This window comes from Phocoena phocoena, chromosome 8 (genome assembly GCF_963924675.1).
Source record: "Phocoena phocoena chromosome 8, mPhoPho1.1, whole genome shotgun sequence".
In the NCBI taxonomy this organism is placed as follows: Eukaryota; Metazoa; Chordata; class Mammalia; order Artiodactyla; family Phocoenidae; genus Phocoena; species Phocoena phocoena.
In genome coordinates this window covers 105,064,608-105,077,586 of record NC_089226.1, presented here as the reverse complement: position 1 = coordinate 105,077,586, position 12,979 = coordinate 105,064,608, and the positions used below count along the sequence as shown (strand labels likewise).

The 12,979-nt window shown below is 39.8% G+C and overlaps 1 protein-coding gene across 3 annotated transcripts in view; it reads left to right on the top strand.

Moving 5' to 3' along the window:
- KMT5B (lysine methyltransferase 5B) overlaps positions 1–12,979 on the top strand; it is a 51,103-nt gene that overhangs the window by 21,821 nt on the left and 16,303 nt on the right. For 2 of the 3 annotated variants that reach the window (XM_065881448.1, XM_065881450.1), the window contains 4 exons: positions 3,176–3,323; positions 6,942–7,010; positions 11,354–11,519; positions 11,885–11,994. In XM_065881448.1, the coding sequence (XP_065737520.1) occupies positions 3,176–3,323; positions 6,942–7,010; positions 11,354–11,519; positions 11,885–11,994 (493 nt within the window). The remainder of the gene's footprint in view (positions 1–3,175; positions 3,324–6,941; positions 7,011–11,353; positions 11,520–11,884; positions 11,995–12,979) is intronic. The other variant, XM_065881449.1, reaches the window with a different exon arrangement.

Here is a 12,979-nt window from a genome sequence, read left to right as displayed (position 1 = left end):
ACATGGGTTCGAGCCCTGGTCTGGGAAGATCGCACATGCTGCGGAGAAACTGAGCCCTTGTGCCACAACTACTGAGCCTGCGCTCCAGAGCCCGTGAGCCACAACTACTGAAGCCCACGCGCCTAGAGCCACTGCTCCGCGACAAGAGAAGCCACCGCAATGAGAAGCCCACGCACCGCAACGAAGAGTAGCACCCGCTGCCGCAGCTAGAGAAAGCCCTCGTGCAGTAACGGAGACCCAACACAGCCAAAAATAAATAAAAAATACATAAATGCAAAGAAAAATAAATAAATGGAAAGACATCCCATGTTCATTGATTAGATGACTTAATATCGTTAAGATGGTTATACTCTCCAAATGACCTGCCTATTGAATGTAGTCCCTATCAAAATCTCAGCTGGCTTCTTTGCAGAAATTGACAGGCTGATCCTAAAATTCTTATGGAAATTCAGGGGATCCAGAATAGCTAAAACAGTCTTGAAAAAGAACAATGTGGAAGGTTCATACTTCTCGGTTCCAAAGTCTACTACAAAGCTGCAGTAATCAAGACAGTCTTATACTTGCATGTGGGTAGATATATATTCGTGGAATAGAATTGAGAATCCAGAAAGAACCCTCATGTTTGTAGTCAACTGATTTTTGACAAAAGTGCCAATAAAATTGAGGAAAGAATAGTCTTTTCAACAGTTGGGGTTGGCAAAACTGTATATCCACATGCAAAAGAATGAAATTGGATCCGACCTCACACTGTATGTAAAAAACTCAAAATGGGGCTTCCCTGGTGGCACAGTGGTTGAGAGTCCGCCTGCCGATGCAGGGGACACGGGTTCGTGCCCCGGTCCGGGAAGATCCCACATGCCGCAGCGCGGCTGGGCCCATGAGTCATGGCCACTGAGCCTGCGCGTCAGGAGCCTGTGCTCCACAACGAGAGAGACCACAACAGTGAGATGCCCGCGTACCGCAAAAAAGAAACACCTCAAAATGGATCAAAGACCTAAATTAAAAGCTTAAATTATAAAACTCTCCAGAAGAAAACATACGCATAAATTTTCATAACTTTGGATTAGGCAGTGGTTTCTTGGATATGACACTAAAAGCACAGGGAACAAAAGAAAAAAAAAAGTACATGAAATTTACCAAAGTTGCAAACTTTAAGCGTTACCATCAAGAACGTGGAAAGACAGCTTACAGAACAGGAGAAAATATTTTCAAATCACATATCTGATAAAGAACTAGTATCCAGAATAAAGAACTCTTTACAAGTCAATAATAAAAGACAAACTCCAGGGTTTCCCTGGTGGCACAGTGGTTGAGAGTCCGCCTGCCGATGCAGGGGACACGGGTTCATGCCCCGGTCTGGGAAGATCCCACATGCCGCGGAGCGGCTGGGCCCGTGAGCCATGTCCGCTTAGCCTGCGCGTCCGGAGGCTGTGCTCCGCAACAGGAGAGGCCACAACAGTGAGAGGCCCGCGTACCGCAAAAAAAAAAAAAAAAAAAAAGACAAACTTCCATTTTTAAATGCGCAAGGGATCTGAATAGACACATTTCTCCAGAGATAGACAAATGGCCAATACATGAAAAGATGCTCAAAATCATTAGTCATCAGAGAAAATCAAATCAAAACCACCGCTTCACAATCACTAGAATGTCTGAAATCAAAAGGACAAATAGTAACAAGTGTTGGTGATGATGTGGAGAAGTTACATACACTATTTTTTGGGAACATAAAATGGTGCAACCAAATGTGGTCTATCCACACAGTGGAATATTATTTGGCCATAATAAGGAATGAAGTACTGCTGCATGGTACAACGTGGATGAACCTTGAAAACATGCTAATTGAAAGAAGCCAGTCACAAAAAAACACGTATGATTCCATCTATATGAAATTTTCAGACTAGGCAGATCCCTAGAAACAGAGTAGATTAGTGGTTGCCAGGGTCTGTGGGGGAGGGAGAAATGGATAATAACTTCTAGTAGGTATGAGGTTTCTTTTGGGGGGATGAACATGTGCCAGAATTGATTGTGGTGATGGTTACACAATTCTGTGAATATACTTAAAACCATTGAATTGTACACTTTAAATGGGTGAACTGTATGGTATGTGAATTAAGTGTTAATAAAACTGGTATAGAAAATATAACAACTTTGATAGTTTTATACGTACCTACGTGCAAATAATTTGATTCAAAATCGTATACTGACCCTTTGGCAGGGACTTAGACATGTAAGTGTTTATTTCTTTATTGGAACAGTGGGTGAAAAGGTTAGACGTCTCACTTTGTCACTCATTCTTCCACCTCTTAATTTTGAGAGGCTTAAAGTTATACTGCTGGTATCCTCTGTAATTGCATGTGCTGACTCCACGAAGACCCTCAGTGACGTATACATCAAACGTGAATCAGCACTGATGAAGCTTCATCCATACAAATTTGGCCTTGCTTTCCTCTCTTTACATTGTTTTCCTTCCACAGTTAAACCCAGTTCCTTCAGTTATCTTTTTCAGTCACTTTCCTATTTTTATCCATTCCTTCAAAATCTGGTTCAAACAGGTGTTAGAAATAGGCCTGTCAGACTCTCTCTACTTCTCTCCCCTCTTCTCCTGCCTGGCTGTGTAATCACAGGCAAGTTTCTTAACCTCTGGGCCTGAGTTGCCAGCAAAGTGGGGATGATAATCACACGTCTGCCCACAAGCAGGAAGTGGAAGGTAACGCCTGGAGGCTCCGTTTTGGTTCCTGAGATTTAGCCTTCTGGCGCTTACTGCAGAGGGTATCTCGTGTTCCTCTTGTTTCCTTCTCATGCCAGCCCTGTCTGTAGCGGCCCTTTGTGCTGCCTTGCTACTGTGATGAATATCTGCCCATCTCCTGTGTCTCAACTCTTCCTTGGAGACGCAAGTAAGGCATCTGAGCCAGAGTCTCACAACTATCCAGACACCGTTCTTGGGAAACCTGATAATATTATCTAACAAAAATGCTCTCAATAACTCGGTTAATTTACTGCATTTGGTTTTCTGTTTTTGCAAAGGGTACTCAATTCTTAATTAGTAAAACTGATAGAAATAAGCAATTTCAATTCTTAATTACTAACTTGAATGGGCAGTGAAGCTAAAGGTTTTTAAGGTAGATTTAAGTAGTACTCAGTGCGAGTTAATTTTTCTTCTTTTTTCTTCTCACAGGTAATGGTAATTCAGGATTCGAAGGACAGAGTCGATATGTACCATCTTCTGGAATGTCTGCCAAGGAACTCTGTGAAAATGATGACTTAGCAACCAGTTTGGTTCTTGATCCCTATTTAGGTTTTCAAACACACAAAATGAATACTAGGTAATTTTGTCTTTATCCTGAGTGGAACAGATGATACCGTTGAACTTAAGAAAATAGATGGCTAATTTTACTTTCAGTCAAAATTTAAAATGACATTAAAGGAAAGATTCTGCTGCAGGAGGATTTTCCATGTGTGAGTCAAGAAAAGCAACATAAGCTTCCATGAGTTGTCAGTTTTAATTCCGTGTTCTTAGTTTATCTTGGGATACTTCTATTAAAATACAGAGTTGGAGAGGCATCTCCATATTCTGTTTTAAATGTTGATGAGAATTACCTGAAAGAAACAGGCATCCTGTAAAACCTTGAAAATGTGTATGATTTTTTTCTACCTAAATTAGGTTGCATCAGTTTTTTTTCATGATTTTATTACAAACTTTTATTCTTTCAAATACTTTCCACTGTATATAGGGAATTTTAGCATTATTTTTTTAACATCTTTATTAGAGTATAATTGCTTTACAATGGTGTGTTAGTTTCTGCTTTATAACAAAATGAATCAGCTATACATATACATATGTTCCCATATCTCTTCCCTCTTGCATCTCCCTCCCTCCCACCCTCCCTATCCCATTTTTGCCATTATGTTTTATCTTTGAGACTCAGCTAGTCATTATAAGTTAGAGTGAATATTATTAAAGACGTGGTTATATTCAGTATGCAGGTAAGAAAATAGATGTGTAACCACTTTATTGAGTATCAAATGCCATCTATATAAAATACTACAGAGCTCTTGAAATCTGTGACCCTTTAAATTTCTTTATTCTAATTCTCTTAAACATCATCTCGCTCCCAAAAAGGCCTTTAGGTAATTTCATAATTAACTGCCTCCAAGCACTAAATCAGAACTTTACAACTTTGTGTTGCCTCATAACTTCCATGGCAAAGGCTTTCGAGTGATAGAAGAGCCTAACCTGTTCCTAGAATGTGGAACACGTTCTGGACCACTGTTCACTCTTAACGTAGCTGCAGTGTCAGTGACTGCCCTAGAGGCGCTTGATCACCACGGGGGTGGTCACCAGTAATTAATTGGGGGCAGGTGATTAGAGGAAAATCGTGTGTCCGTTTTTTCCTATTTTAATTCTGTCCCTTCCTAGAATTAAAACAAGATAATTCATTTATCAATTATAGTCTAAATCCCAAAAGAAGTAATTCAGGTTAAAACGTGCCTTTGGTATTTTCATGTAATTTCCTGTCATCATATATCTTTACTTACTAAAACGAAGTGAAAGTTGGGATGGACTTGAGAGATTATTTAAATAGTTCCCTGCGGTCAGAGGGGCACATACTTAAATTTTCTACATAGGCAAATGGATGGCTGTTCTCTGGAAAATCAGCAGAATTGGATGCCATAGTGTCCAACTAAAAATCTAGTTTGCATTATTTTAAGCCCACATCCCCTATTTCCCAGTGAACCCAAGAGACCAGGGCTCATTCTCCTACTATTAGGGTCCTAATAGTATTTAACTCACCTGTTAGCCTTTTTTTCTCCGAGGTAAGAAATGTGATTCACTGTTTCACACAACAGTCTAGTGGCATTCAGAATATTACACAAAGGCCCATAATTACGGCCTGGAGTCATCATTGAAACAGATTCTGTTCGTTATGCCTTGTATACTGAAACATGGAAGCAAATAAACCATTTTTAAAAGTTTTCCATCAAAATTACAACAAAAGTTGTAGTGGCTTGGGAAAGAACTCCATGTATTCAGAAGCCCCCACGCTTTGACTATTCCAGAGGATGAAGAGTACCTGTTACTGGGTTCTGCGACAGTAAATAACTCATGTTTTCTAAAAAGTCCTCCTTGACAACTGCTTCTTTTAATTAGTTTACATATGAGTCACTTGGGGAATCTTGTTAAGATGCAGGTTCTGATTCAATAACTGTGAGGTGGGGCCTGAGAGTCTCCATTTCTAACGTGCTCCCAGTTACAGTTGGGAAGCAAGGTCTTAAACCGTCTAGCCTACTGAGCTTTGTCCCGATGTGATAAATGGATAGAAAGTTCCTTATCAGTCATTTTCTAGGGCTCACTTTAAAACATGTAATCCTAAAATGTCAAGTTTAGGTTTACCACACAGATATTGTTAAAACTTAAGACCTTACCATATCCAGGTACCTCTAAATTCATATTTTCCAGTGCAACATTTAATCCTACTCAGACACTTCCTAAAATAGCCGTTCATGGTGTAGGTAATGGTACTGCTCCCTGGTTAGACTGCGTTGGCTTTGTAACAGTGTCGGCACTTAGGCCAGTGCGGTTGAGCAGTTGATGTTGCTGTGTCAAAGCAAGGTGTGCTCTCCGCCTTTCAGCAGAGGCATTCATTCCAGAGGTATTTTAACAGACTCTCGTAAGCTGACATTTGGGGAATATACAGAATTTTTATTAATGAAGCTTGTTAATCTTAATGAAAGGTATATACATTTTCATTTAATCTTAGTGGATTTATTTGAAAATTATCACTTACAGTTCTTTATCTTCTGAGCAAGAATTTACCAGAATGTCACTTACCCCATTTTCAAAGATATTTTATAGACAATAAGGAAAATCTATAGTGCTTTATTTGAATAACCATAAATATTTCTTAAATTATTAGCTTTTTGTGGACTTCTCTTTCTTTGGGGTGCAAAAGAAGTGACTGGAGGACGTGATTGGAGCTTTGGGTTTTAATTCTCCAAACTGTCCGTCTGTTACTTATATAGGTGGTCTCTTCTCATGTTTATACATCTGTGATTTGAACTTAGTTTCTCTTTTTTTATGCCCTCCTCCTCTCTACTTATTTCAGTTGTACCTTCAGGAATACTGTTCAGAAACAGTAGATATTTAATTATTTGGCTATATTATGAATTGCCTATGTTTTTACTCTTAACATATCCCTGTATTTCCTAAGAAGGCAGTCAGAGTTGTGGCATGAATGCCTAGAAAAAGCATAAACAAAATATTAATTTCAATTTATTGGGAAATGTTTCAATTTAGTTGACTTTTGTCAGTTATGAAACTTAAGTTCTTCCTTTTAACCAGGGAACAGAGTTGTTAGTAATACCTCTAATTTTTTTTAAAAAGCTAGTGGAGAGGTGAATGTAGCGAAGCAGGAATGGATGCTTTCAGTAATGCGCCCTCGTTCAGGCTGCGTGACCAGCGATTTCATGGTATCCTGAGGAGTTGGGGGACATCACATTGTAAAGAAATGGGAAGAGTCCTCTCAGGGCACAGACTTCAGCCTGTGTAGTCCTTACTCATCCTTCCACTACTGTAACCATCTAATTTTTATTTTCCTTATTTATATATTTGATTATTCGTATCCACTGTTGAATATGAATTTATAAATCACTTTAAATGCCTCTTGAATATCAAGTGCTTGACTAGAAAGCATAAAGAAACTTCTCGACCTTCTAACTTAATATAATCAAGGGTAAAATGATGTTATGTGGGAAGGAAAGCGTTTTAGCTTCCTGGACTTTGTTATCATGCTAGGCCGACCCGTGTCTTCATAAAGTTCTTGAATATCACAGCATTTTAGGGATTTCTGCTACAACCAGTATTGTAAGTCTGTTTAGAAATTACAAGTACAAATTATACAAATAGTTTTTTATTGTTGTTGTTTGTTTTTGCATTTATATAGCGCCTTTCCTTCGAGGAGCTCAAGGCATTTTTCAAAATCTGACAGTTTTTCTCACAACAACCCTGTGAGGTAGGTAGAGAGCATTACAAACAGTAATAAGATACAAACTAACCTGTTTCAGCCTTTATAAATGTTCTCTTATGTTAAGTAATTGGAGGTGTCAGCATAAACACGATTTTTAGAACATTTTGCAAACCTTTTAAACTAGTTTGGTCTTAGTAATAGCTGTATTTAAAAAACCACTTGTACTCCATAACAGGGTAATTTTAAGAGAAATCGTCCAAAAATCAGGAGTCACTCCATGGGATTAGCTGAGCACTGATTGCAGGACTCAGCCAGGTATGTTTCTGGTTGCTGTTTATTTTCAGGTCAAGAAGGAATGAAGAGCTGTGGTCCTAGCATGACTCCTCCACTCGGCATCTACGAACTGTCAGTTCGCAGTTAATCTTTCTTCAAGGGGGAAATGTGTTCACGATGTTGACTCATGGTTTTATTTTATATCTTAAATATTTGAGCATTTTTCTCTCTCTTCCTCCCTCCTTCCCTTGCTCCCTTTTTTCTGTCCCCCCTCCTCTTTCCCCTCCCTCCAGTAGCTCTTGGTTGTACATGCTAATGGAAGGGCACGGTAGTGCAGCTAATACAAATCTGCAACTTTTCTTCATTGCCACAGTGGTCTCTTGGGTTTGGAAACAGAAAAACCAAATAGCAAGAAAACCTGGGAAGTCAGTCTCTGGAAAGAGTGGGGAACAGGTGTGTGGGAGTGTGAATTCATATGTTTTTTTCTGCCCCTTTTAGTAGTAAACAATTGTAAATGACATATTTTTAAATTTCTTATACCAGCCATTGATCAGAGAGGTGTGGAAAGAGAAAAATAAATGTTTGGTTTATTTAAAGTTGCAAATGTTAAATATCAAGAGGGGAGAGGGGCACGTTGATGTGGAAATGCCGAAATACCTGTTTCTCTTGCCTCCCCTGCCATCCCAGCCCACCCCAGCCCACCCACCCCCAAATAGTCAATTTGTTTCCACCCCTTTCATGGTGCTGTCAGGGTACCAGTCAGCGCTGTCTTTGGCCGAGCTCAGTGCTGGCACGCAGCGGTGAATACAAGTCAGACCCTGTTCTCATGACAGAATGACACAAGAGGGCTCTCGTGGTTCAGATAAGAGCGGGGCCGAGAAAGGCCTGGGTAACAGTCCCAGTCCTTCCAGCAGTTAGCCCTCATTGGGCCTTATTTTCCTCATTTATGGAACAAGAGATAATTTTTAGATAATCTAAATTTTCTCCTAGCTTTAGGAGTCATGGCGTAAGGATAGCTTTGTGCAGTTCGTACAGGAGATTTAGAGTGATTGTGGTTAAGGAGAGGACAGAGCGTGTTTTTCTATTCAGTAATAGAAAATTACTTTAATTTTTTTCTAAGGTCCTCAGTGCCTTTTGCTCTGGCCCTAATAGTTGTAACAATCTTATGTTATTAAATAATTTTTATTTCCCCGCAGTTTTTGTTACAATGGGATTTGACTGGAACTGTCAGCCAGGTGATTTTGATGTTCTTCTATAGGGTTATCGAAAACAACTGTCTCTTCCCCTTCCCATCTGCACCCAGAACCATTTTCTTCCTCCTTTGCCTCACTATCATTTCACGCCTATAGCAGCCAACTGTGACAGTAAGTTTTGACAGTAAATTACATTTTAAGTAAAGTAGAGGTTCTTGCTTAGTGGGCAACAAGGGACAGTTTTGGGGGTTTGTGTTTGAGGCAGTAGAAGGCAGGAAAGCAGAAATAAAAGTCCCAGGATATGTGGAAGGCAGAATATTATTAACTCAAGAGTTGATTATTTTGTGTTGGTTTTAGCGTATAAATTGTTTGGCATCATGAACAAAGAGTAAACAAAAGGATAGCTGAAAGGTATTTTTAGATAGGGAGGAAGTTTCAGGGAGCGGAGAGCACACGTAAAACCTGTCAGGAATAGCCAGTGTCCATTCCAGGTCTGTAACTTACTTTCTGCCACGTTCTTAAGATCTTCAGGTGAACTTAGTCCTGACTCTTGCTCTCTAATGTGTCGAGCCATGCATTTACTTTACAAGTGGCACCGTTGGTCAGTCCCACGTTGAACATGTAAAGATTGCTTGGCTCCTGTCGTTTGCAGCCCCGTCCATCACTTAACATCATGGATTATTCATCGTATTTGCTCAAAGTGAACTACTGCTTTTCTGTTTACTGCATAAAACTCCGGTTATCTGTTTCCCATCACTTTGTATTGCCTGGAGTGGTGTGCCTTAGCTAACAGCTGCTTGGTGGTCTTATCTGTCCTTCATTTGCAAATAACCCCGTGGTGTAGGGTTGCAGCCAGAAGGATTTAGACTGGGTTTCTTAGAGAAACCCAATCTTGACGAAATCACTTAATGATGGCTGCAAGTAAGTAGTTTAATATTATAACTGCATGGAAGTTTGGATACTTTCACAGTTCTGCAAATCTTTATGTTAGTGGTTCTCTGATACCATAGTCTGACAGCCTAATTAAAGACATTCGGAATTGTCTAAAGGACTTCCACTCGTCTGTCTGTGAGGGCTGGTGTGCTAACTGATTGAAACGGGAAATAAAACAGGGCATTGTCCATTTCTTCATATGATGTCTCTAGAACTCCTTCAGATTGTTCTACTTAGTAGTTTTAAGAGCTTACTGAAACTGGAGTCTGCAGCTAGTAGGTTCCTAGAGGTGTCAGCATGCTCACACATCTGAAGGCCTCTCGAGATCCTGCCTAGTAACTTGTGTTACTGTCCTGTTCCTCATGTCTCCCCTCTTCCTCGTTTTAGAACTCTCCTTTACTGTTACTCGCCAGCTGACTCCCTCAGCTCCTGTCATCTCTGAAGCAAGCCTTAAGATCCTCTGCTTAGAATTTCTCTCACTTTGTTTTCCTTCTTTTGATTTTCCTTCCTGCCTATAGTAGTATTCTGCTTTTTCTTTAGAAATCTAAATTCACCACTTTCCTCACTGCCCATATCAAAGTCAACTCCAAACCGCCCCCTTCCCAAACAAACCTCACACCTTAGTTAAAATATCCATACTTCAGAGTGCTGCTGCAGTGTTGTTTGTACCACATGAACATGCACTCGCATATTGACGCCTTGCTTATCTGTTTGATGCATGCATATGGCTTTCGGTCCCAGCAAAATTTTACCTTCAAGAACAGTAGCCATGTCTTCTAGCTTACATTTTCCACCATAGCACATGTGTACACAGCACCTAATAAATAAGCCTTGGTGAAATATTGTGGCTTAAAATCTTACTGAAATGTGATGGATACATTTGTGATAGCTTATTTGGAAAACAAAATACTGCTTGAATGCTTCCTTCGCTGGAGTCTACGTTAGATGTTATCTCAGTTTAGAATTCTCGGGTGTCTGCGATGTGCAGTTTTAGATGCTAGAGCAAGATTCATAGTTCAAATAGTTTTTCTCCTGAGACACTAATATTTTTTTCTTAATGTGTTTTATTTGAAGAACAGTCTGTAATTCCTTGTTTTGTTGGATGTTAATTTTTAAAAAACCTAACCTTATTTTGGAAAGTAGACCAAATGAAATCGACATGAGAAGAAATTTTGGAATTAAGATCCAAGTACCTTCAATCATATTACATGTTTTATTGAGAACATAGCTTTAAAATGAGTACAACTTAAGTTTTCCTTGGGCCATGATTGTATCATGTGTTAATATGTGCATAGCCATGTGATATTCTGTAGTCATTATAGCTGATTTTACATGGAAGCCTTCTAAAATTCTACCCCAGCAGTTTTTCCTTCCATCACCACCACAGCAGTATCACCGCTAGAGTTGCACTTTCGCACACTTTTTGTTCTCTGAACGCAGTTATCAAAGATTAATTTGACATGGATGTTGGAACATCAAGGTGTGTTTCAAGACCTGTTGGGATGCTTAGTTTGGGGTTTTCCTAACTATGTACATAGAGGATGTTTTTGTTTATGGCATGATTTTGTTTGCTTCATCCTTCTTCTGAAGCTTATTGCCTTGCACTCTTCTGGCTTGACTCTGCATGTTTTAAAAAATTCTTGTCATTCTAACTCAGTTAGATGAGCTCTATTCTAGATCTATTGTTTTGTACCTCCCAAAGTAGATGACTAGTTATAGAAGCCTGAATCAGACAGCTTTCATTTGAATCACCTGGTCACCTCTCAGTTAATGAGCTAACTGAAATAAAAAGATTAAAGTATAGTTTGAAGAAAGAGAACTTATATCTCCTGGTGATCAATATTACTTTAGTCATAATCGTCAAGATTACTTATTATTACTCTTCTGTTAGGTCTGGCTGTTTTTAGGTTACTTTTTTCTCAAGGTCTCTTAAGCAGTGGCCCAAGGATGATGGAAGATAACTAAAGTTATTGTTCTGATTTCTTTCAGATTTCGGCCTATTAAAGGAAGACAAGAAGAACTAAAGGAAGTAATTGAACGTTTCAAGAAAGATGAGCACTTGGAGAAAGCCTTCAAATGTCTGACCTCAGGAGAGTGGGCGCGGCACTATTTTCTCAACAAGAGCAAAACGCAGGAGAGATTGTTCAAGGAGCACGTGAGCTCATTAACCAAATTAGTACTGTTTATCTGTCTGCATGAGCCTAAATTGTAGGGAACACCGAAATTTTAAATCAAATTTTCATAAAACTAATCAATATGAAGACCTAATAACACATCAGATAACTTGTGTGACTATCCATAGAGAAAACTCTGTCATCCAGAAGGGAAACTTACTGTGAACTTTTAGAGTAACATAGCCAAGTCACCAGGTACACAAGTATGGGAAATTTTAAAATAACAAAATTGGTTACTTAATCTTAAATTTTTTCATTGTTGGTGGTGGTTTGCTTTTATAATTCTGAGGAAGTCTAGCAAGATAAATAATGTAAAGTAGGTATCACTTTTTTTTTTCTGTTTTAGGTATTTATTTACTTGCGAATGTTTGCAACCGACAGTGGATTTGAAATATTGCCTTGTAATAGATATTCATCGGAACAAAATGGAGCCAAAATTGTTGCAACAAAAGAGTGGTAACTATTATACTAGTATAAACCCGTAAAGTAATTTTGTAGACAGTTCTCTCTTCAGTTGCTGTTCATGTGCGAAGCAAGTTGTAGGAAGGCATAAGGCCAGAGCTTACCCTCAAGGAGCCAGTGCAGTGCCAGTGCCTCAGCCCAGTGACTGCGGTCGGGACAGTGAAGTCAGAAGTCTGAGTTGGGGACATCCCTGGAGGTCCAGGGCTTAAGACTTCGCCTTCCAATGCAGGGGTGCGTGTTCGATCCCTGGTTTGGGGGCTAAGATCCCACCTGCCTCAGGGCCAAAAAACCAAACATAAAACAGAAGCAGTATTGCAGCAAATTCAAGAAAGACTTAAAAAAAATTTTTTTATTAAAAAAAAACAAGAAGAAGAAGTCTGAGTTGAACCAGATCCTCTCTCTAAGCCAGAATGCTTTGTGTTTTCCTTTCATTGAGTCTGGATGCCTGCTCAAGGACTACTGAGAGGTTAGGGACGCTGGGGTTGAATAACCTGGCGTCCAGAGTCAGTTTTTTACTGGCCTATAAGAAAGGTTACGTAGGAATTTCGGGCGTAGAAGCTTCCTAGCACAATGCCTGCTTCAAAATATATATATGTGTGCCAGCTTAAATAAAAGTAGTAAAGTTGAGCTCAGCTAGGAGGGATAAAAGCCATACATGAAAGAGAGAATATGTACTTATATCTTTCCTCTAATGCCTATTCCCTGCCTTATCTCCCAGAAGAAATATGTAACCCCTCTCTTACACCACCCCCAGTACTTTTTTTTTTTTTTTTTTTTTTTTGTGGTACGCGGGCCTCTCACTGTTGTGGCCTCTCCCGTTGGGGAGCACAGGCTCCGGACGCGTAGGCTCAGCGGCCATGGCTCACGGGCCCAGCCGCTCCGCGGCATGTGGGATCTTCCCGGACTGCGGCACGAACCCGTGTCCCCTGCGTCGGCAGGCGTACTCTCAACCACTGCACCACCAGGGAAGCCCACTCCC